The following is a 25,176-nucleotide window of genomic DNA, read 5'->3' on the forward strand; positions in this document are numbered from 1 at the left end:
TTTTTTGGGATTTTAGCTGCTGGGTTAAGAGATCTCAGGAAATAGTCCCAATGTAGTGAAGACAAGTCCTCTGAGTTTGTGGTTGGAGTGGTGCCCAATGACCACAAGCATCTGAAGAGCGTGTTTGTTAAGCGATGTTGTGACATGTTATTGGCTGGCTTATCTGAGCAAGTATATTCTTGAATGCAATATATATGCAAACATTTTAAGTGCCCCATTAATCAGATTAGTTGAATGATAAGCTCACTACATTCTTGGACTCGGGTCGTTATGGGTTGGGTGCTTTTTTTGCCTTGCCTATTTAAGCACCGTATCCCATAATGTATTTCATTTCTTCGCTTAGCCAGAAGCTGCAGTAGCCCCCGAGAGGGGACAATGGGTTCGGAGAGGGAGCAGAAGGTTTTCATCCGCTCCAGCCGCTAACGCAGGGCTCATCCCGCTGGCCGCCCCGGCGCACAGCCGCGGGCCGAAGGGCACCGAGCGCGGCTGGCAGCGGGGCGTGCGCGGAGGGCGCCGGGGGCGGTGCCGGCCGCAGCGGCCCGGGAGCGGCGGCGCTGTGAGTGCGGGGCCCGGGGACCGCAGGGTGAGTGTGAGTGCGGGGCCCGGGGCCGCGGTGCGGGTGCGGGGTACCGGTGTGAGTGCGGGTGCGGAGAGCGGAGTGAGTGTGGGTGCGGGGTGAGTGTGAGTGCGGGGCGAGTGTGAGTGCGGGGCCCAGGGGCCGGGATGCGAGTGCGGGGTGAGTGTGAGTGCGCGGGCAGCAGCGCGGGCGCGGGGCCGCGTGTGCGTGCGGCGCACCGGGTTTGGGCGGGACAGTGAGTGCGGGGCCGCAGAGTGCGCGTCCGGCGGGTGGCGGGGTCACGCGTCCGCGTTGTGCCGGGCTGTCCCTGTCCTGGGCTGTCCCTCCCCTGGGCTGTCCCCCGTGTGCTGCTCTCTCCTCCCCGCTGGCCCCGGGTCGCGGCCGCAGCGCTCTGGCCGGGGGAGGCGAGCGCTGAGCACCGAGGGGCGGCCGGGCACCCCCGCGGCTCTCGCCATGCCGAGGTTTGAAATCCTGCCCTCGTGGTTTGGCGTTTTGAGAGATCCCTGCTTGCTAGGCAGTCTTATCCCGTGTGTGAGTAGGCACAGCAGGATCCGTGAAGGACAGAGAGACTCCGTGCTTCCTTTCTCATTTCATTCGTGATGCGCTGGTTGGGTTCTGGGTGCAATCGCTCTGCTCAGGAAATCCACCTTGGATTGACCAGCTTGGAGGTCTCCCGGCCTTTTCTTTTATAACTATAGGGGCACTGTTCCCATGAAAGCTGGTTCATAGCAGACAAGGGGAAGCAAGGTTGTGTGGGAATTATTCTGCACTGGGTGGGTATAGTGTTACAGCCTCCTTCCTGCATAAAGCCCCTCTGCCTTATGGGGTGCAGTTGAAACGTGCCCGTTTTCTTGTGTCTTTGCTTTTATTAGCAATTTTGCTGTTATGAATTGTATATTGTGAGAAATGTGAGAGTTAAAATATAGAAAGTGAAAATATAAGCAAGGCCTAAGAACCCAAAAGGGTGGGAAAATCTTTATTTAACCTTGAATCTGTAGGACTTAGAATTCATGGATCCACTGTGTGGGAACAGGAGGGATCACTGCTGCTGTGCTTTCAGTAAATGCTGACTTGTATTAGTGGGTCTGTTGCTTTTCCCTTTCCTCCACCACCTCTTCAGATTGACACAGAGTGCAGCTTTCCTGCTCTGCATCACCAGCAGACCAAGCTGTGAGTTCATCCTGTATTATCTTCAGACAGGTACTTTTTGCAGTTCTGTGCTCCATGAAATATCTCACATCTCCATGGCATCCATTGACTGACTCATTAGAGATCTGAAGTTTTCCATTCAGTGTCTAGCTGCCTGTTCCCTCTCAATACAAGAGAGCTGGAAGATTTCCAAAGCCATGTGCCAGAGCTCTTTTCTCTTCCTTGCTCTAAAGAAGAGGCTTGTTGACATGTTGGGTTTCTTTAAAACAGTCCAAGAATGGGGGTAACAAAGGAAGGAGTATGGTTTGTTTGCTTGACACAGCAACTTTCTCTACAGCTACGGCCACAGAATTCAGTAAAGAACCATGCCCAAACTGGGAAAAACCTAAAAAAGATTATTGTTATTCTTGACACAATATGCTGTTTGTTAGGGCTTTTCAATGCTAAAAAGAAAGAAAAATAATCCCTTGTGTTGTGAAAATGACATTTATGCCACAAGAAATGCCAGGAGGCTTCTCTGTGCATTGATTCTGGTGTTTACAGACCAATTTAAGTTGGAAGAGTATTTCTAGGTTTCTCCAGTCAGATCCCTGCTTCAAGCAGGGCTAATTTTGAAGATCTGTCAGGATACTGTATTTTGCAGTCCCTAATGGTATTTAAAAGCTCGTGAAATCTTGATGAGCATGTTACCAGGTTATTGAGAATTGTAAATTTTCTTTATAGGAGGTAACTTACAAAGCTATTTGTAACCATGACTCATTTTTGGGGGGTGGGGGGAGGTGGGAAATGTCTCATAAAAAAATCAGCTCAACTTGTTTGGGATACGCAAGTTCTGACAAAGCTTTGAAGCATTTCTAGGCTTGATATGGAACGTCTTGGGGAAGCTGGAGTGGGGGTGGAAGGAAGAACATGCAATGGTCAAAACCACTTGAGGCTAGAGAGTATTTGCTAGTGCTGTCCAACTTGCAAGACAGTTTTCTTTTTAGGAAAAGTATGTGGGGAAATCTGTTTGCTACTCTGAGTCTTACTGGTATCTTGAAAACAGAGGGACACAGCTGCAATGGGTCCTGTTTATACTTAAAATAAATGTTTAAGGATAGCTGTCCTTTGAATGACAATTTTTTCTTTGGTTGTGGGTGGGAGGGAAATGAGGCATCTAGAAAACAACGTTTTAAGTGGTCTTGACAAAAGTGACGACCCTCCACTAGCACTTAAAACAAGATTAATAAGGTTAAGCTTGTTCAAATTCTGGTTAACTGACAGGCCATAAAATAACTCACTGTTATTTTGTAGATCTCTTGTGGTCTCCACGAAAACACACACACAAAAAGATTTTTTTCCTTGTTTCTTTGGCCTGTACTGTTTAAAGAGGAGTGTTCATTTTTTTTTCTGGAAGTTTTAACAGAATTGAGAAGTTGAAGATCCAATAGTCTCAGAGAAAATGATGTGTTTTAGCAAAGGGATGTTGTCACTAAAGCAGGTAACTGACTATAGAAACACTGGGGTAATTCTCTATAGAGGTACGGCCTCTATACTAATAATTTTTTTTCCTAATATTGTAATGACTTGTGATGACTGTGATTTCCACTGTGATGACTTTTTAATTTTTTCCAGGGTTGTTTGTATTGTTTTGGCATACGGCGAGCATTTTTGAAAGGGTTAGATGTAGAATAGGCTGAAACGCAGGGGAAAAGTTACTTGTAAAAACGCCCAGCTCTACAGAACAGCGTGGCTTAGCATGCAGATCTAAAAGTTTTGCGCCGTGTTCCCAGCTTCAGAAAGGCTTTTTGTAATCCCTGTGCCTACCCGCCCCATGGAAAGGCTGACCGTGTGTTCAGATAAAAAGCAAGCCAGGAGGATGAACGGTGGGGATCCCTTTAACCGAGCCTTGCCATGGGTTGGCCAGCGGGGCTGGGGCCGGGAGAGTGACCGGGCCGGGAGAGTGACCGGGCCGGGAGAGTGACCGGTCCCGGAGAGTGACCGGGCGGGGAGTGGCCAGACAGGGAGTGACCGGGCCGGTCCCGGAGCGGCTGCGGGCTCCTCCCCAGCCCAGCCCTGCCCTGCCCTGCCCTGCCCTGCAGCCCAGCCGGGCTCCGCTCCTGGGGCTGCGCTCCCGCGGGGCGCTCAGCAGCCTGCATGGGTTCTGGTGAGTGCCGCACTCCTTGCGGGATGCTCTCCTGTCTCCGCTTATGGCTTGTGGGATGCTTTCTTGTGCCTTCTTTCTTGTGTTTAGGATCCTGGTCTGTTTGTGTTTTAAGGCGAGGAGGGGAGGGTTGTGAAGTCCTTTTGAGCTTCAGATGGCCTTCATAAAGAGCAGCCTGCCAGAAATGGAGCTGCTAGTTGCAAGTGCTGAGCTGTTTTCCAGTCAGTCCCGGCACTTGGGGTTCAATGACATGATGCGGCAGGGCTCAGCCTGTCTCGTTAGCAAATGGTTTAATAATCCTGCCTGCTGCTTCCCATGCATATTTTTCAAAGAGGGTCATTATGGTATTTGCTTAGCAGGGGAGAAATTTAAGTATCACCCTGCAGAGCTGCATTTTCCTTTTTCCTATTTATATAAATAGCAAAAATTTCCCATATATATAAGGTTGGGGTTTTTGTCACTGTGTGGAGAGTGACAAAGAGTCCAACTACACTTAATGATTGCCTGGATCCATAACTACTGATTGGAAGCTAACTTTTAGAGAAGCTCTCTATGCTAATAAAAATGAAAAGCTATGTGAGAACTACTCATTAATCACTTGCCACAAATTTTGTAACATTTTTGTACACAAATGATGTGCACAAGGGTTTAATAGTTGGGTTCCCCCTCCACTGCCTGTAACTATAAATTAAATAAAAAAACCCACTTCTTGACCTGATGAGATTGAAATCCAAATAATTGGGTAATCCAACTCTGGGAGGGAGCAGGGCTTTATCCAATTGAGCATGCTACAGAGATTTTAAGTCTTAACATATGGATATTGCTGCATTACATATATTTGGAGTTACATTTGCATCATTCCAAAGGCTGGGGTCAGGACGGTCTCTGATAGGTGTCAGAGGCAGATATAAAAAAATGTCTTTACAACATGACTTCTTGTTTGAAAGAGGTATGTAAAGAAAGCAGATGGAGTCAAGGAAGTTTTGCCTTGGTTAGGAACAAGTGGTGAGATAGGGTGGGATCTGTTCTCTTATCTGCATGATGTTTGTGTAAACTGGCCTTGTTTCTTGCTCAGGAGCATGGGTCACTTACATTTTTAGATACCATGATACTGCCTCCCTTGAAACCAAGTATGCTGTTAAAAGAACAATGTGTTCTTTTTTTATTTTTTGTTTCCCAATGTTGCATTTGTTTATCAGTAGTATTCTGATTCTGGAGCTGGATTTAGGGATAGAAAGGGGGTTTCTCACAGAGAATTCTGAGCACAAAATTGAGGAGCTACTCCTAATTGTTTCTGAATTCTGGCAGCAGCTAGCTATGGGCATAAAGATGATGTGTATTTCTGGTTTATTAGCAGTCACAATTCAAAAGAGTAATATTTTCTTACATTTATTGAGGTGGGTACCTCATCCGTACAAAAGTATATACAGACAGCAGTATTTACCAAAATATTCTATCAGGAAATAGGGGTTTTGTGAAAAAAAAATTGATTCTCCATAATATGTAATGCTACAGTTGTGTGAGTGCAAATACACAGCCCTTGAGATGTAAGTGCACAGTGACTCCTTGTGCTGCCAAAACTCCAGTGACTCTTGTACCAGTTATTACAGAGCTGGATCTTGAACTTTGTCCGTGAGGCAGGGCTGTTGTGATTTCCAGCATCCTCATTAACTGATACTGCCCCAGTGGATGCCCTTTCCAGGCTTGTGAAACACTTGCAAGGGTCAGCATTGGGCTGTGGGGGTTTGTGGAAGGTGGTTAAACAGAATTACCTCCCAACTTGAGCCACCACCAGCAGGGTTTGTACTTTAACGCTGGAATATTTGTATGTGATGGTTCCACTGCAATGCTGTTGGTTCCCAGTGGTGTGTGTGAGTGCAGGCTGTTTGTTCCTGCTGTCCTTTCTGCTTTAGCAAGAGTGGCAGTGAGCTAGCACAGAGCAATAAGGTGCTGTCCCAGGCACGTTTGCAGTGTCACTGGGTAATAAAATGGTTGCAAGTCTACATTTTTCTGTCTGCAGGCATGAGCTCCAAGTTTGGCTTTGTGCCTGCTTTGGTTCTCAGTGGGGAACTGTAAGGAATGTGAAAGGTTACCAGTTGTGATGAACCAGATAGAGCAGGTTTAGATGGTTTTTCCCCAAGTCTTCTATAGTATATTTGTAAAGTTCACTGTTTAATATAGATTAGTGTGTGTAAAACATTTAATTTACAAATCCTTCCCTTTTTTTTGAAAGAAACTGTTGTCTTACTGAAATAATTTAGGTTACTGGCTAATGTACAGGTCATATTGTTAGAGGCTCTTTATTACACTTTGATCATCTTTCTCCTCACTGCATCTGAGCACTTAATTATTGATATTTTTGTCTGGTGGCAGGGAAGGATAAGAACATCTTGTCAATATCTGGTTTTGATGTGGGTCAGGCACAGAACTGGAATGTAATCTCTGTCTTTTAAAACCCCTTTCAGTACATTAATAAATATACAGATCATCTCCGTTAAACCAAAAATACCTGCATGAGTTTTAGTTGTTTAAATCCAATTCCTCATCCTCTAGCATCATTGATGTTCAGTTTTAGAGCTGTTCTTCCTTTCTCTTTTCAGAAATGTCCTTCCTGCCTGACCTGGGGGCCTTCACCATGGGCATGTGGTCTGTTGGCCTGGGAGCCATTGGTGCAGCTGTGACAGGGATTGTCCTTGCTAACACTGACTTATTTTTGTCCAAGCCAGAGAAGGCTACATTGGAGTTTTTAGAGGAGATAGAGCTAAAGACTTTGGGATCAGGTAAGATTCTGGCTATTTCAGATCACATTCTTCAAGAATTGGACTTCTTATAAGAATCTTTCTAAGGCCAGGGTTGGAAGCAGTTTTTCAAGTCTTTCCTAGTTATGACTTGTAGTTGAGTGTCCTTGATATCCAATACTTGTGGTGAAGAAAAAACAACCAAAACTGTTATTTGCTGATGAAACAAGACACACTTCTAAAAATCAATAATGCAATAATCTCCTCTTATACATATAGAATTTTTTTCTGTTAGAACTGTGTTTGAATGTGGAATTCTCTGCAGTGCTTTGTGTTGGTCCATAAAGTATTAATTGTTATAAACAAGACTGACTGATATTATTGTTGGTGTTGTTTCTCCTGTGCAAACAGAACAAAGGACATTCAAAGCACGTGAACTATGGAAGGAGAATGGTGCAGTGATCATGGCTGTACGAAGACCTGGATGATTTTTGTGCAGAGAGGTACTTGCTGGGCTTGGGAGTTAATTAAGAGTTGAGATCTGCTTGCATAGATAGTCTGTAAGTAAAGGGAGGGGATGAATAGCACAGTCATCAAATACATCTAAAGTATCTGAAAGGTTTTGTTTCATGGTTAAAACTGGTCATCAGCTACCAGCATACTTAGTTTCCTTTGAAGCTGGTTTGTATGGTCCAGGCCCTGAGCTTTTTCCTTCTGAAGGTGATGGTTACGTGATTTTACATCTGCCAGGGACCTAGCCCATGGTAATTACAAGGGGAGATTGCACAAGATTCACTTGGTAATGAGTCTTATGAGCTATTTATATATATATAGTCCAAAATAGGTCTCTGTGAGCCAGGTAGTGTCTGGTCAAATACAGCCCAAGACTGGATTGGCAGAAAGCCATCAGATAAAGCTCATCTGCAAAAAAAGAGGTGTGCATAGAGAGAGTACCTCTTGGTTCTGGGTGCTAAATGTGAGGCAGGAAGGTACAGACTCTGAAGATAAGGAGTTCCATAACAAGGTGGGCTGGAAAACAAATTTTGATCCTTAAGTTGACATTAGGCTCCTTGGGTGGAGCTCCTTGGAAGCAGACACCTAAAACACAATTTGAATGTACCCAGTGCCTGGGAACAGCCATTGCACCTTGGACATTATGTTTTTCATAGCTATAGGGAAAAATAGTTATTATGTTGTTACTTGGTGTTCTGTAACATGGAGTAATTAATATTGCAACCTCTTCATTAAGGCATCTGCTCCCATCAGTAGTAAGTGTTTAAATGCGAGTAGAATTCGTGGAAGGTCCAAGTGCTCTGCTCTCTGAACAGGTGTAGCGTAGGCAGGAGGAGAATGCACTGAGGTGCCTGACTCTGTAACTTTCACACACTCAGTCAGGAATCCCAGAGTGATTGTCTATTATTAGCAGCAGTAATATTACTGAAAGTTTCAAATTTTCCTGTCTGTTCATCCCTGCCTGTTTGCTCCTTGGTACTCAGTGAATTCTAGATATCCTGCTAGCCTTTCAGTTAAGGTATTTCAGGTACTGACAGTGATCATGCAAACTGTGTCCCTATTTTTAAAGTGTGGAGTTGATTTTTTTATGTGGGAATTCTGTCCAGTAAAAGTGACCTTTCTCCATGGGAAATAGGAAACATATTTTCAGTGCACACTCTGATCTGTTCTGAGGGATCTCTATATAAATCGTGCTAATTGGGATTCCTTTAGGAGAACCAAAACCCCAGCAGATGAGTGGTAACACCTTACACTCTTACACACCAGAAAAAGCAGGTTTGCTTCTGAGATCCTGAAAGTCTATGAAGAAATTCCCTGATTTTTTTTTTTACTGGGGGAATCAGGAAGGAGAGTGTATCTTCTTTACTTACTCTAAACTTGTATAGCCTGCTTTTGCACAGAACCCCTCAAAATACTTCGCAGAAGGACTGAAAATGATGGATGTCAGCTTGGAAAAAAGAATTGAAAATTCCTAAAAAGTGATATGCAGGCATTACATTTCTACCATTCTCAAATACTTCAGAAGATAATCGAAGCCATATTATAGGCAAGGTATCTCTACAGCTTTAAATTAAAAATATGTTTTATCCAGTGAATACTCAGAAGAATCTGCTTCCTCCATGTTTAACAAAGAAAGATTGTAGTAAATCTGATGAAGAGCTGCCTAGGAGTACAACTAGTTTAAATGTTACAGGTCTGTTTCTGGCTTGTGCCTCAGGCTAGAAGTTGTGTGTTTCTGATGGTCTTGAAATTCAAGGTGAATCTTTCCAGCCTCTATTTATTGACTGAAATGTTTGGGGTTTTTTCCTTTGCTTAGGAGGCTTCTGAGCTCTCCTCTCTGAAACCCCAGCTGTCCAAGCTGGGTGTCCCTCTCTATGCTGTTGTCAAAGAGAAGATAGGGACTGAAGTGGAGGATTTTCAGCATTACTTCAAAGGAGAAATCTTTCTGGATGAAAAGGTATAGTGAAGCTGGTGTTCTTTTGTTTAAAAACAAATCTATGAATGCCCTCTTGGAGGAGCTTGTATAAATAAGTAGAATGTAGTCTGATTGCAAAAGGATTTAGTAGCACTAGAGTTTAAGAAGTTAATTGGCTTTGTTTTTCTATATTTATATATCCTGCTGAGCCTACAAACTGCAGTGTAGCAATGCACTGATAAGGTGCTGTGGCAGGATTATTCCTCCCCTTCAGCAGGTAAACAATATAGCCTGTTAATATTTATTCCTTTCTTTCACTGGCTGTGTGACCTGCTGATGTTTATGATGTGTGAATCAAGGTTTGAAGGTGACACATATAATTAATTCATGATGTACAGGCCAGATTGCAGTGATATGGCTTGTTCCAGTACACCAGCATGTGCTGGATTGCCAATCTCATGTCCTACAGAGCCACCGCCCTGCTTTCTCCCTAAATCAGGAGACACATTTAAAAATCATTTGGGTTCTGAAGAAAAAAGACTATGTAATACTCAAAATCTACTAGAGGATCCTTTTATTTTCTCTCTCCCTTCTGCCTATGTGAGAGAATCAGACAATTAAAAAAACCCCAACCACCAACCAACCAAAAAAACATGTTTATCACAAAGCACTGCTGTTGTCAGCAGTAGGGATGTAGGTGTACATGGGGCTTAAATTGTGGATGAGCTTAAAATCCACAGGAATGAGAAGTCCTTTTCCCTTTGTTTGCTGACATATTTTCTGTTCCCCTGCAGAAAGGCTTTTATGGTCCACGCAGACGCAAAATGATGTTGTCCGGCTTCTTCCGCTTGGGAGTTTGGCAAAATTTCATCCGTGCTTGGAGAAGTGGATATAGTGGAAATCTGGAAGGAGAAGGATTCACCCTGGGAGGTGTATATGTGATTGGGGCAGGAACACAGGTACTGCAGGCTGTCTAGGAGGCTTTTTCCTCTCATATAAAAGCAGAAATTTGTTTCCTGTAATTGTTCGGTTGGGCAGTGGATCTTTTGCAGGGAGACATGTCTGAATTTCTCTCTTGTGTCTTTGACTAGGGTGTTTTACTGGAGCATCGTGAAAAAGAATTTGGAGACAAAGTCAGCCTTCCATCTGTCCTTGAAGCTGCTGAGAAGATAAAACCACAAGCTTCATAAGTGGAAAAACAGTTGCACATGTTTCTGATTAGAGCTTGAAATGTAGAATGTATCCATGTCTTGAATGTGTGGTGTAATTGCTTAACTCTTTAGCGATCAAAGCACAGGAAAGGTTCTCTATTCAAACATAGAAAATGATGAAAATCCTCTTGTTGTTTTTTGTTCCTTTGCAGCCTTCCAGGTGGTCAGGATTTCGACTGGTCCTTTGTATCTGGCTGTATTAATGAAAGGCTGAGTCTAAAATCTGACCTAGCCTAGATGTTTCCAGTCAGAGACAGTCGGTTGAAAACCTGTCTGCCTAGGGAAACAAAACTCTTCTAAGGCTGTAGTAATGGAGCACCAGCTGAGGGGAAAATATAATAAAACTTTACATAAATGAAATGCCTTTGGTTTTTGCTTTTTCATTGACATGTCAATACATCTATATTTCTAGAAGACTACACCCTATCAGTCTAACTCTGAGATTTTGCATTCAAGACATGCCACTATGTCTCACAGTGAATTTCTTGTTAGTTCACTACTGGTTCTAGATCTTCTAAGTCCACATGATTCCCGGCAAGGAAGATAATTGTGGCTCAAGGGCAGGTTCCTTTTTGTATTTAAGATACTTTTTAAAAAATTGCATCCTTATGGATGAAATTCTGACTTCTTTCTCCTTAGTATTTATGTCCAGGTAAAACTGATTTTTAGCAAAAAACTTTTCTATGCTCTTCAGAGTCCGTTCTTCACAGTTCCCAGAACCAGCACTAGCAGTGAGAATTTTGAGTGATTCATATGTTTCATTTGGAAACTAAATAGGAAATGGACTCGTAAATGCTGCTATCAGCTGAAACTTGAAACTAAATAGGAATTGGAATCATGTGTGCTACTATCAGCTGAAACTTGGGGATGAAGGAAGGAACAGGCTTTGAAGAGTACAGCAGCAAATTGACTCTGTGATATGAACTTTCTCTATAAAGGCTCTCCTTGGAGCTATGGACAGGTGCAGATAACCATGAAATAAAGAATTGTGCCTGAGGGATTCTTTTCCTGGGTTTTACTGCTGCAAGGCAGTACTGGTATGGTGTGCTGACACAAGCCCTGAGAAGTTCAAAGCATTATGTAAGTGTCATTTGTCTGCAGTCAGCACATGGATACTTGGGAGTGCGAGGGGCAGGGAACACAAGAGGTGCTAAAAGCAGTAGGTGTGCAAGGGGCTATGAATAACAAAGACCTTTAGCAGGAGTGGTCTGGATCGTGGCTTCTCTAGAGTTCTGAGTTTGCTTTCTCATGGGAAATAGAAAGCTTTGCCATTGGCAGAGAATTGGTCTTGCACGAAGACCAGCAAAGGCGGTACTGATCTTAGACCTGCATTTCAGGCCTTGTCCCAAGGGCTGTTTGTGCATTTCACATAAACATTAAATGTGAAAGGCATAAACAGTCCTTGGAGAATGGGATGGAAGCCAGATAAATTGCTATAAACTGAAGATAAAGTGAAGTGCCTGTAGAACCTGCTGAATCTGGAAGGCATCTCCTTACAATTTTGTGTACAGGCAACTGAATTCCACCCACTCTGTCAGAGCTGGGACTGCAGGGAGCCTTAGATGATGACAAGGATGCCATGGGGCTGCAGCCCTGCTCTCAGCCTACCCAAAGGGAGTGGCAACACAAGCAGGGAGCTATGCTGTCCAGCATTTGGAAGGATAATGGCTGTCAAACGTATAAATCACTAACAACATGCTGAAGTGTTCCTGTAATGTAAAGACAGATTTAGAAAGAGCCGTGAAGTCTTTTTAAGTTTATTAAAGTACTTATGGAAACTGAAAGTTCTCTGCTTTGGCAGATTCCCCAGAGGGATGAATACAGAAACCACATCAGACTAAAGTATTTTCCTGCTCTAAACAGTATTATTTCCCACAAACAGTTAGTGCACTTTTTGATCTGAGAGTTATATAAGCTTATGTGCATTTTAAAGTTTTCTTACCCTGTCTTTCAAAAATCAAGTAAAAATCTGGAGCCCTAGAAGGTCAAAATGACATTTGAAATTGTTCTGAAAAATGGTTATCAATAAATCAGATTTTTTTTTAAGCCAACCTTGGGATTACTTGGAGTCGACTTATCCTTTCTGAACACACACTGACAAAATAAAAGTGGGAAGAATAGAAAATAGGTGGAACATAGGAGCTAGGAACAGATAATTACCATTGTAAATGGGCTAAACCAAATAACTAAAATTAGAGCAAAATAGTAAAGGAGGAACAAATTACATCTAAGTGATTTTCCAATACTGCAGACTGAATTCAGAATGTCCACTGGAAAAAAAAATATTACAGTTGTTAATTTTATTGTGCTAACAGCTACCTCTGCTGGCCCAGTTCCTTGTATGCATTTAATGTTGTGATTTTTTTTTTTCTTTTAACCTGGCATGTACCCAAAATCTAAGTCACTTCTCAGCACATCAAACATCACATCATACTTTAACACTGAGCTGGTTGCTGAAAACTAATAATTAAAAGTTTGTTATTCTGAGATGTGCATTTTGCACCCATGCAGAATGATATTCTATTTGTTTTCACCTTTAAGGCTGAAGATTGGTCAGATCAGTAGAAAAGCACACAAAGTGCAAGGGTAGGGCTTGAGAAACACAACTCTGCTGTAGTAATTTTTTTTTTCAATCAACTTTTCCTTGTTTGTCAGCTCATTTATCTTTTCTTCAGCACATAACTGGGTTTAATGAAAATATTTCATGAATGAAAATGCTATGAAGTAATCGATGTAGGTGTAATATAGGAAAGTGCTTTTTATTTGAACTTTAGGGATCCCAAATTGCATTTCCTATTTGCAGTGTCCTTTTAGGGCCGTTACAAAGATTGTCTGCCCCAGAGGATGTTTTTGTTCTGCATCTTTGTCTCCCCGTGCGCGTTATCTGTCAAATTGCCTGTCCTTGGTGCCACCCGCGAACATCCGCAACGAGACGGGAATGCCAAGGGATGCCTGCCATTTTCTGAGGCGTTTCCTGTGATGCACCGTGGTAGGGGACAAAAAAAACAAACCAAAACAAAAAGCCCCGAGCAAGTTTCTGTTTCTCTCCGCACCGCTGGATGTCACTGCTACCCAGCCCAAGTGCAGGGAGGGAGGAACCCGAGGGGTTTCTGCAGCGGAAGATTTGCTGAACAGCTTCCAGGAGCACACCGCTGCAGGGTCCGGTTCGGCTGGAAGGAAGCTGTTGGAACAGACACCTATTCCTGCCATCTTTTCACCTGTATGGACATTTTCCTTTCAAAAACTTGGAGGAAGGATATACTGTATTGACGGGCACAGTCTGTAGTGTCTAGATATTTCTAAGTGGAGGGAATAAATTGTTAACAGACTCACTGCGATACTCACAGCATTTAACCCATTGCGGTTTTGTGGCACTAATTTCCTCTCCTTTGCCGCAGGGACCGTCCGGGGCCGATCGGGGGGACCGGAGCAGAGAGAGCTGCGACAGCCGCCGCCAACAGCAGGGGGAGGTGGGGAAACGCTCTGAGGACAAACTCAAATCACTGATTCAGCCTGATCCCCTCGAATTTCGCTGGGTGTCTGACCAGTTCCATCCTAATTTATTACTCTTCTAATCGATCTCGAACGTGCTACAAAGGCTTTCCCTACAATGTTTCTGCTTTCTCTTTTAGATCCAGCGACTGATTTCTTTGTATTTGAAGTTGCTTAAGGTCTCTCAGTAGCTTCTGTGGGCTTTGTTTCCTTGCACACCCTTCTCTCTTAACCTCATAATTATCAAAACCATATGGCAATTCCAACTGTAATTCTGATTTCTGGATGCCTCCCTCCATAAATAGACTGGTTTTACACTGAAAAATGGTATTTGGTGATAATGTTGAACATACACAGTGGTCAGGCCATTTTCCACCAGCTACTCCTCATGAAGATTTCATTTATTATAGAAAACGTTTTGTAGTAGTCAGAGGGAAACAAGATTAACAAAGCACACATGAACATCGGCCTGCACATATTCACTTCAAAAATCAGATTTCCTATTTTCATTCCTGCAGGATTATTACACTTCTCACTGCTGAAGTGACTGTCTTTTAAAAGTGTTCCAATTTGCCCTAGCACTTAGTTAATGGTTTCTGTGATGGATGGGATTTTTTACTCCAATTTTCCTGGCAACACAGTGAAGCACTGTGCAGAGATAATGTCAAAGGCAAATAAATGGGACACACAGAGGCTGTTGGAACCAGCTTCATGCTAACAGCGAGCACAGTCAATTCAACTACGCTGTGAACTGCTAACACTAACCATTTTACAAATAGTAAATTGCAAGAGAACCTTGTTTTATCGACAAATGCTCTTCCTAATTCCACAGTCCTTACATCCTAAAGCTGCTGAATTTCCCTGAAATTTCCCATTTTCCCCACTGAATCTTAGAAGTTACTATTGCACCATCTTCCTGTCTCTTACAGAATCAGCATGCTAGAGCTTTCTGCCTTGGCTCTGGACTTTCTGGTGACGTGACTCAGTGCTCGGTGAGATTACTTCAGTATTTCTGAGATGGAGAAAGGATCTCTTCTAGTTGTTCTTACCATCTGATTACCCAGCGACCGGTCCTCCGAGCTCCCTTCCCCTCTTAGATTCTGCTCAAAATTCAGGTAGTTCTTCTAGCACCTTCTGCCATATTTAACACTCAGTTCAATTTTGCTTTGGTTTCTAAGAAGGCTTGAGCAAGCTTGGGGGAGGCTGGTAAATACTCCCCCTACCTTTTAAAAAAACCCCAAACAAACAAAAACTCAAAGCAAACCCCCCATTTATTTAAACAACTGCGTGTGGAAAATGAGAAGGAATGTTGATTGTGTGAGCGGTGAGTGGGTGACACACGGGTGTGTATCTGCTTTGTCAGACAGCAGAAGGGGTTGGATGAGGAGAATTGTGCATTTACTATGAATTCCAGCCCACTTTTGGTTGTCAGCTTTGACGAGTGGAGAATGAGCACACTAGAGAAGTGCTAGGCTCACACACCATTTGATTGCGCAACAGTTCCTTTCGCTTCTGTGCGATTGCTGCTGTCTTGGTGAGCAGGAGCAGCCTTGCTCCTGACTGGGGGAATAAGGAATTCCTCCAAGTCCAAGGGCTGGAGCAGGTGAAGACAGTGTAGACATGAGGCATTCTGTAAGAACACAGTGGTGCTGCACGACCTCCCTTGGCTTTGCCTCCCTGCCACAAATGTATTTTCATAGCGAAGCACTGAAGACATTAGTTTTGCTTTATGTATGAGGATGGGAATGAGAGTGACAGAAATGTTTAGCTGTGTCAAGGGAGATCACAAGGTGTGGAAAGGGAACAGAAGGTCAGGAGCCAAGCGAGACGGCAGGGGAGCATTTCCCACCTGCCAGGCGGTGCCAGCCTCAGGTGGGAGCTATCACCCGCTAACTACCCGGCTTTAAACAGCTCAGCCCTCCTTTCCCTTCCCTCCTCTCTTCTCGGCGTCTCTCTCGGGAGGTGTAAAAACCCTGGGACGCCCGAAGACTCAAAATACTCTTCAGGATCATTTTATTTCATGTATGTTTCCTTCGCCTTCCGGCTCTCCAGGTAGGCTCGGCCGTGCCTGCAGTATCGCTCGGCATGTGCTGTCTCTGACACGCTGGCTCCGCTCCGGAGCCCCGCGGGCTGAGGCGCGGCCGGGGCGGGCTGGCCCGGGCCGAGCCCCGTACGCAGGGCCGGGGCGGGGGCCGCCGTCACCCAGCCACGAACGAGCCCGAGACAACAAAGCCGCGGGCCCCGCCGAGGGGCCGCGCTTGCAGGGCTGCGGGGGAGGGACGGCCAGGGCCGGGGGCCGCCCTCAGCCTCCACCCGGCCCCGGGGGTGCTCGGGGGGGGCGCTGCCGGGCGGTCCCGGCGGGAGCCGCGGGGCCCGGAGGCAGAGCCGGGCTTCCTGCACGCCCCCTTTGTGTGGAGCGCGGAGCGGGCGTGGCCGGGCCGTTCATTTCCGCGCTGCCGGGCCCGGCGGGAGAGCGGCGGGGCGGCTCGGCACAAGGGCACGCCCGGCGGGCACGGCACGCCTGGCGCTCCGGCCGAGCTGACGCGGGGAGGAGGCTCCGGCAGCGCCGCCGTGCCCATGGACTAGCCGAGGCAGCCGAGGGACCTACGCCGACCGCCGCCTCGCCCTCCGCCCAGCTCGGCGAAACTTAGCGAGCGGGCGCCTGCCCCGGTGAGTGCCGCCCGGCCCGGGCACCCGCCCGCTCTCTGCCCCGGGGACCGCGCCGTCCGGAGCGCCCCTTGCTCTCCCCGGAGCATTTGGAGCTCCGGCATTTCTGCCCCTCTCCCCGGAGCAGTGCGCTCCCTGCAGCATCCCCGGGGCCGGGCGGGAGCAGCCCCGGCTGCCCGAGCCTCCCGGCGGCGCGGGGCTGGGGCGAGCCCCTGCCATTGTCCTTCCCATTAAAGGAAGCCCGAGAGGCCGGGTGAGGCTTCCCCTGGGAGTTCGCGCTAGCGTGTCTCGTTGAGGTGCCACGAGGGAGGAAAATAGTAATAATAATAATACAAATTACAATTACAGAAACAGGCCTTTCGGAGTGCTGCAGCCAGAGTTTACCCTCTCCGTTTTCCGCCGTCGCCCCGGCGGCTTCCAGACCCTGCCCTGAGCCCAGGCTGTGTACAGGGAGCAGCGGCGCAGTGGGTGTAAGGATTGAGGCCCGTGACTTAATTTTAAAAATATTTTAACTTTAATTGGCTGTTGGCTGTGGTAGTGATCGACCTCTCTGCCCCTCTTTCAGCCTCCTGCCCTAACAGACCCGGCCGTGGAGCGCGGCGTACCAGAGGTGATGCTCCGTGGTCAGTTCTGTTTTGGCTCCTGCTTTATCTTCCATGCACTATGGAGATTTAGCATTTTGAGACATTCTGAATTAAAAAAAAAAAACTCACAAAGAAGCCTATCCTATGCTGTAAAAGAAGCTACTTGTTTTGGTTGTTTTTCTTTTCTTTAGTGGATCTTCCAGGCAGGTGGTGGTGGAGGTGTGAAGGGTATTTTAAAATAACTGGCAAGATAAAATTCTTCCAGCACTGCTTTTTAGTTTGGTTGGGTTTTTGTTTGTTTGTTACAGTGACATAAGCCTTGTGACCTAGAACTCTGGATGAAATGGAAGGAGAGCAGTTCCTAGGGAATGGAAGCAAAGGGTGTGTCTTGTTCCTAAGTGCTCTCTGGTGAGATGATCCATCTCTCTTCTGGCTGTCTGCAGCAGGGAGTAAGGCATCAGTCCCGGGACACTTTATACTCACAATAAACGTGGGAAGCTTTTGGTGTGGAAGGTTGAGGTGCTAGCACTATCTGCTTGGCAGAAGAATTGTGTGCAGAGAGAAGAGATCAGGTGAGAATTCAAGTCTGGTCGTTGGTGTGAAGTAGGAACGAGCTGTGGTGCAAACTGCTTTGCAACTTTTGATTTGGATTGTGTGTTTGAGTTTTTTAGAGGAATTCAGGACACTTGTGTTTGTAGAATGGTGTTCTTTATCCTTTGGTTGATGACGCTGGAAGAAAGCACTTTTAGGGTGTGATCTGTATCCTTTTAGCTCTTTTCTTGGAGGATGGAATATAGTGTTGCCTGTCCTTAGAAGGTTGTGTTGTTCAAAACTATAATGCCACTGAAACAGGAATTTTTAGAATGGCTTTCCAAAAGTTTGTAAGTGTGTTTATAATGAAAAAAACCTATTTAAGTTACAAGTAAAAACAAGTCAGTTTCACAGTTGGCATTTAGTTTTATGTTTGTTGCTCTTGTTCCTAGGTGAACTTGCTGAAGATGCAGTCTGGGTCTAAATCACAATCATGGAAAGCTGATTTTCTGGGTGGTGTGTGCTCTGTGTGATTATTTTTTTAGTGTAAGTTGATTTGTGTTGTAGCATTATCTCCAGTCCCCGAATCAGGAGAAAACCCATTTAAATCTTGTTCTTTTTTCGCACAGGCTTTGTCTTACATTTAGCACATTGTAGACAAATTTTCCCATTTAAAACCTCTTTCTTGTCCTTGCTGCCTCCTTGTGAGGATGGCAGGGTGGCAGAAAAGACGGGCAAAGTGTGATCTTGTGCTAGGAGAGTGTCTGTGCAGAGCCCTCCCATGGGTAACAGAGCTAACAGCACTGCAAGGGGGTGTGTTCTGGGCTGCCTTTTACTGGCATTACGCCTTGTAATACTTAATGAAAGGACCATAAAAAGTCCTTGCTCTCAGCCTTAAGATGCTGTTTAATTGGGATCCTTTCCTTGGTATTCAAGGCATAACTTTTTGCCCTTGGGTGTAGCAAAAAAATTGTTGGCATGGTGTCTTATGAATTTGGATGATGAATGAGTTTATTGTATGTTTCTAATGAATAACTGAGAAATATTGGATTGTTTTGAGGCTGACCTCTGATTTTCTTAGAGGGTATTTTTATTTAGTTTATAAAGCTTTATTGGGTGGCTACTAATGTGCCATTACTTGTAAATGGGTGTTTGGAAAAAAGAGGAATTTTTCTGCTGATGAACTGTTACAATTGATTCTCTTGGTCTGTCAGGTTTCTCATTGTGGATTAGGTGTGGCACAGTTTGAGCACTGATAAGTGTGAATAAATTAAACTCTTGTTTTGATGTCCCTGTGTTAGTTCAGAATTCTCATTGGGGTGTATGTGAGGGGAAGTGGAGTTCACAGAGTGACTGTCAAAACTGTTCCACAGATCCTCCCTTTAATTTTTTGCTTTTACAAAAAATTTGACCTGGGCGGGGTATGGAAAAAATGTGTGGATTTTGGACACACTTGTGAGCTCTCTGTGCCATGTTGATTTGCATTGTGGCTTCCTGTGTCAAAACTTCCTGTTTTTTGGTAGAACAGGCTTTCACACTTTGCCACCTGTGGTACATTTCTAAGGCTAAGAGGGCTGCAATTCACAAAATCCATGAACGTGCTGTGGTTTGCATTTTGCTTCAAGCTGAAGTAGCTCAGATAAAGTAAATTACACCCTCAAACAGCAAATGGTGCAGGCTGTTACTAAAAGGGAATTAAGCAGAAGTTATTTCTAGATGCAGAGGTAATATTCTAGATCCAAAGGATGGTCATGTGTCTTCCTCTCTGGTATTGCCCAGTCCTCAAGGCTCTTCCAAAGCTCTGCTGTTGGTGGCTTGGGTGCAGCTACTGATGCTGCCCCCAGCACAATTTGGACAGGAACATGCTCCTTGTCTTCCTTTCCTTTGCTCATGGGCAGTCAACAGTAGCTCATGAAGGTTAAGAACGACGTCAGAGATAGTCAGACTAAAGCTTATCAAGGTTAGTTAGGTATGTGTGGGTTTTAAGGAGTAACAGTTTGGATCTTCCCAAGAATGCGGGAATCTGAGTTTTGATTCAGCAACCTAGAACGAAGGGGAAGGGCTGAAATGTCTAAGCTCTGATGACTTAATTTTAAATGCACAATTTAACTACTTAACTATAGTTGAATGTCATATTTGAATTTCTTTTTTGTGTTGTAAAAAACTTTATTCTGGATAAGATCTGCTTTCAGATGGTCAGTCAGCTGAAAAATCATTGTTGGGCAAATTCTTCTATTTTGGGAATGTCATAGGTGAAGATAATAGCAAAGTGCAGGTGTTGAGGATCACCTGCAAAAGTGGTGACCCTTAAAAATTGACTGCATAAGAGATTGTGATGTTTGCAGTTAAAACAACTGCCTTGAATGGCCAGGCTTTTGCAAAATGAAAATAAAATGTGCTGGCCACAATAGGAACTATATCCAAACCCAGGGCTCTTAACTGGGTTTAAAAATAGGTATATTTTCTTTTCTGATCCAAAGTGTGCCTCAACCCCCGTTTGGCAGGGGGGAGGGATCAGCACTTGTTTTGCTCCAGTGTTTCCTGCCTTTCTTCAACTCTTTGGGAGCCAAGCAACAGTGTTTTGTCCTTTTCATTGTACCACAGCTTATGTGTGATATGTGTGAGTGGAAGAATTTCTGCTCTTATCTAAGGTGAATGCTTTATCTGTGCTTCCTCTGAGAACTCTTGCTGTGTCACTGTCTTTAGAAGTTATGCAAAATCTGAAAATTTTAGGCCTGTCTTCATCCTTAATCTGAACCTGAGTGGGAAGGCAAGGGTATAATAAACCCAGGGCTCTGCTTCCCCTTGATCTTTGTAGTGAGCCTTGTTGAATGTTGTCTTGGTGTTGTAAAAGAACTTCTGGGATATTAGAAAAAAGCTTGGCTTTATTTTGTGCTCCTGGGCCAGAGAACAGGCATTTATACCAAACTGATAAAGGTCTTCCATGGGAAGAGCTGTCCTGAAACCCCCGATGTAGTTGGGGCTCTTTGGCACTAATTGGCTCTGGCACTTGATGAGCCTGTGTGTGCATGTGAGCTTTTGGCTTTAGGGGTTATTTTGGCATTCTCATTCTGATTCAGGCAGGTTGTTTGTCTACAACCTCAGATGTGTTCAAGTGTCCCAACAGCCCTTTCCAGAAATCTGTTTTCCTCTCTTAACAGTTTTTGTTTCCTGCTCAAAGACTAAATAATTGATACTTGAGTCTCTCTGGAAAGGAGCTTTGTCTAAATAATTGATAGACTTGAAGGTAACAAAGTCAGGTGTTTGAGTTGCTGCCCTTGCAGCTACAGGATGAAGCAGAGTATTTGGAGGCAGCTGAATGCTGTGAATTTTAAAATTTTTTAAAACCTCATTTATTCAGCTTGGCAAGTTGCATACTCTTGCTTTGGGGCATAGAATGGATGCTGAAATAAGTTTGCTGCCATCCAGAAACTTCTGGAATAGAAAACAAAGGGAATCTCCTCAAGTAACTCGGATTTGAAGGGAGACACCTGAGAGCTTGGACTCTGGTTTTTATGGGACAGCAGCCTTCTGGGTATGCTGGGGTATGGAGCTGATTCTTTGGATGCATATTGCTTTTCCCTCAGCAGTTTGTTAGATGGGGCTCAGGGAGGGACTTCATGAGGGTGAAATATGCCTGCAGTGGTGGAGCTGTACCTAATAAAGGGTAACAACAGCAAAGCTTTCCACCCTGCCCTGAGTTACTTCGTTTGGCTGCATGGCAAGCCTGTGGAGCAGGAAGGTTCATCAAAAAGGTTGTCTGACTTGAAACTAATGGAAGGCAATTAGTGAGATGACTCTTGGAAAGCAGTTGGTGAGATGGCTCTTGGAAGACAGCAAGGCTTTCTTTGCCAAGTGTCCATCATGCTGAGCTGGCAAAGGATATTTTGACTGAGTGGTCATAGCAGTGGTCTGCTCCTGCAAAACAGGAGAGGGTTCAGCTGAAAGGGCTTTGTCATAGACATCTCTTTGTGAAAATCCTTAGGATTTTTTCCCTTCTGAGAAGCTAAGAAACCTCAGAAACAAAATGTAAGCAGTCGTTATCTGCTGCTGTGGAATGCAACAGGTAGAGCTGTGATTGGTCTCGTGTAGATGTTTAGAATTGGTGACCACTCATGGCAGAGCTGGCTCTCTCTCTCTGTCCGAGCCACAGACCTTTGTTTTCATTCCATTCTATTCTTAACTTAGCTAGCCTTCTGAGATTAAACTTTTCCTTCTATTCTTTTTAGTATAGTTTTAATGTAATATGTATATCATAAAATAATAAATCAAGCCTTGTGAAGTATAGAATCAGATCTCCATCTGTTCCCTCATCCTGAAAACCCCTGTGAACACTGTCACAGAGCCTGTCCAGCTGGGGCAAGTGAGAAAGGAAGGTGCAGTTCAGCTCTATGGTGGTGTTTTATCTGAGCTGTGCTGCTGGTGAAGCCAGTCACACTCAGTGTACTGTCAGCCCATTCAGGTGGCAGTTTCCTGTGTTGTCACATTTTTTCCATCAGGAGCTGTGTTTCTCATTTTACTGGAGGCACAGGTTAGGAAATGTTTGTGTCCAAGCTCTGCACCTTCTAATTCTGCTGATGTTTGTGATTAGCTGTTGCAGACTGAGGTCTGTGTTGGAAGGAGCACTGGCTGTGTCCCTTCACAGCCTTTGTTGCCCTGATCTCTAAATGGCACAGTGTTTTTCTTGGCATCATCCTGAGAGGTGGAAAGCCTGTTTTTCCTCCTTCCCTGGGGCGGATGCAGAGACTTTGGGCGAGACAGTCAAGCCTTTCTCACGACCTGACCTGCCAGAGCACTGGCTTTGGGGGAAGGGCTGGAGCTGTTCAAGCATGGGCCTGTCCTGAAGCAGCATTGGTTTTTGTCTTTTTAATCTTTTCCCTGTGGTGTGGTAGCATGTGCAGGGTGCTCTGCAAGCCTCCTTGCTGGAGCTCCTGGGTCATTAATGGTTGCTGTGTATTTGGGCTGAGACTGACTCTGCTGAGGTGGCTAGGATTGTGAGACCCTGGTGAAGGCTGTTTTGTCACATTTTTAAGATTTTCCAGTGCTGCCTTAGGGGTTCATCTTCTAGTTGGGTTTTGCAAGTTTCACGAGTGTGTTTCTTTACCAGAAAGGAGGTAAAGAGATGAATTTCACAGTGGTTGAGCTGCCTACGTGGCCACAAAGAGCCATTTTCTCTTGTGGCTTGGAAGCTGGTGGTTGTCGTCCTTGGCAAGTAAAATGAGGCTGTTCTGGCTGTTATGAATGCAGCTGCAGCAAAAGGAAGCTTTGGGGGCATTGTCCCCAAACCCCCCATGCCTTTCCCCAAAAAGAAGCATTCCCTGGTGCCTTGTGTGAAATGAGTGTTGCTCTGATGTTGAAAGCATAGGCCCTGGTAATTGAGGTGGGAGGGGAGGAAAAAAAGGAGCTTTTGTGGATTGAACTCCACTTCTTGTTTCTGTGACATGGAGTCAGCATTGTTTAAACAGAATGAGTGGTGAATGTAGCTAGCATTATCCAGATATTGCAGTCCTTACTTAGTGTGCTCTTTTCTGGAGATGAGATTTCAACCTTGGAGTTTTAAATTTTTTTAAACTAAGAAATACCTTGATCTGGTTTAAACTGTTAAAATAAATATCTGTTTTATTATATGTAATATATATATTTTATATGTATAGGAATATTCAGTGTGAAGGCTAAGAAATATGGTGTGGATGTAGACAGACTGCACATTATATCCAAAGCAAGGAACATTTTTAAGAAAACGAACCACAAAACCCAAAGCAAATTATATGCTCATCACTTCTTCGTTGTATATTGCTATAATCAGTCTCTTGGGGTTTTTTTCTTATGAAAAGAGAAAATAAAGATAAATTCTTTCAGACTGAAATATATCTGGAGACTGAACAAGTGGCATTCCTGGAAGTGGTGAAAAGTCACAATAAGTATAAAAGTATAGGATGTTCTCTGAAGAAAGTGTATTTGTCAGCAAAGAAAGGTGGTGGCTTCCTGTCTTTATGATATGAAATGGTATAGCAAATGGAGGGACCCATTCTGTTCTTGAAACCTTTTGGTCTGTATGGAGGTATGGGAAGGAGCTGCCAGAGTGTATGAAATAGGTTCTGTTATTCTTGGATTACTAAACAGAAGTAAAAATATTCCCCAAAGTGGAAGTTCTGGCTCCTCAGATAAGATATTTGCTTTGTAAAGCTTCCAAAACCTTCTGTTAGAAGGAGGGGGAAAAAATCAACTTACATGCTTCTTTTAAATAAGGACTTTTGAGTTTTGCCTTGCAATTGTTGATGTTACAGAGAGTTGGTGTGTATCTGCTCTCCTGAGAGGTAGTGGAAAGCAGCTGAGAAGTTTGGGTCAGCTAAGATTATTCTGGTTAACTTGTCCTGACAGGTTTTGCAGCCTGGGGTGGATAAATTCCTGCTCAGAATGACTAACTGGCTTCTATGTGTTTCCCAAAACTTGAACTTGCTGTGAAGTAAAAGGAAAACATGACTTGTGGCTTGTTGTGTATAGTGAATAAATTCAGCACAGGCCAGGTCCTATTCAGATGAAACTGGCCAATAGCTTTATTAAAGAAAGCTTTCATAGGCCTAAAATATTTTTCTAAATTTTTCTTAGATGTTAATGAGGCATCTGTTGAACTGTAGTGATAGTATCTAGTGCTGTTTTCTCTTACTTTGGTGTAATCCAACTGAGTTTTAACTCCAGAGCTTTAACCAATAGGATTAGGTCAGTGAAGGCCCTACATCCTGTGCTCCTGCTCTTCTCTGCATTTCTTAAATATTAGTGAAGAGATGGATATCTTGCAAAAGGATCTGTCTCTCTTCTACTGCCTTCTCCTTATGTTTGGAAAATTGCTGTCTTTTGGATGAAATTTATGTGTAACATTTGCTTTTCTCTCTGTTTCCTGTGCTCTCTCTTGCTTTAAGTCAGAATGTGGAGTAGATGCTTTGTTTGCACTCAGCTACTTTGAGCAGATTTTCATTGAGCTAGGTAAGAGATCCTTGCCTTTCAGCTGATACCTCTGTCAAGCACCTCTGCACGTTAAGCAGAAACCACCTCAGCTGTTCAGTTACTTCCTCAGTGAATCTGAGGTCAGTGGGGCAGAGCTAGCATAAATGTACTGAAATTCTCTGGATAATTGAGTTGTGTCTCTCCTCAGTGTCAATAACTAAAAATATTTGTAGTTTGAATTTACATTGTTAAGACTTCCATTGTACAGTGTCATTGACTGGCATTCTGATTGGTTTGTATAAATGAAAATATAGACTCTTTGGAGCGTCTTCTGTTTTGCTGATTTCTTTTTAAATGTTATTAGCAGCTTTTTTTGCTGAGTAGGAATAAATACTTCTTCACATGGAAGCAAAACCAGCCAACTGTATTTTCTGTAGCTTCTCCATGAAGAACAGCAAAAAGTGAAATTGGTAGAACTGCTGTTGTCCTCTGTTGCAGCTTTTGAATTGCTGTGGAAGCAGTACTGAATTCTGCTTGTCTTTTGCAAGTCTTTAGTGTACTTCTATTGGTTTAAGAAATCAAATGAAGCTGAAAATATTCCATGAATCATAACATGAATAACTCCTTGAATTACAGTTGTGCAGTGTAGAGCCTTTGTGCCAAAGGATTGGTGATGTTAGTCATGTGGGGAGTTCAGAAGAGGCTCTTGAT

At 44.2% G+C, this 25,176-nt stretch overlaps 2 protein-coding genes across 4 annotated transcripts in view; both read left to right on the plus strand.

Annotated features, from left to right (window-relative positions):
• The first annotated feature begins 493 nt into the window (after positions 1 to 493).
• PRXL2A (peroxiredoxin like 2A) lies at positions 494 to 10,678 on the plus strand. Of its 2 annotated transcripts, none has more exons than XM_054277324.1 (6): positions 494 to 556; positions 6,470 to 6,649; positions 7,019 to 7,110; positions 8,937 to 9,077; positions 9,830 to 9,994; positions 10,127 to 10,678. In XM_054277324.1, exons 2-6 carry the CDS (start codon positions 6,472 to 6,474, stop codon positions 10,223 to 10,225), a joined length of 675 nt encoding a protein of 224 aa, XP_054133299.1. In that variant the 5' UTR covers positions 494 to 556; positions 6,470 to 6,471; the 3' UTR covers positions 10,226 to 10,678. The 2 variants fall into 2 exon arrangements, with proteins under 2 accessions (XP_054133299.1, XP_054133297.1); XM_054277322.1 differs by having other exon boundaries at positions 510 to 583; positions 10,127 to 10,676.
• Positions 10,679 to 15,748: 5,070 nt separating this feature from the next.
• The window catches only part of TSPAN14 (tetraspanin 14), a 33,571-nt gene continuing 24,143 nt past the window's right edge, over positions 15,749 to 25,176 (plus strand). The window contains exon 1 of one of the 2 annotated variants that reach the window (XM_054277122.1): positions 15,749 to 15,790. The gene's annotated coding sequence lies outside the window, so the exon portion shown is untranslated. Of the gene's footprint in view, positions 15,791 to 16,257; positions 16,409 to 25,176 lie in introns of those variants that run through there. The other variant, XM_054277121.1, reaches the window with a different exon arrangement.

This window comes from Melozone crissalis, unplaced genomic scaffold (assembly GCF_028551555.1).
Source record: "Melozone crissalis strain CALT ecotype California unplaced genomic scaffold, PUWL_Pcris_2 ptg000019l_1, whole genome shotgun sequence".
NCBI lineage: Eukaryota > Metazoa > Chordata > Aves > Passeriformes > Passerellidae > Melozone > Melozone crissalis.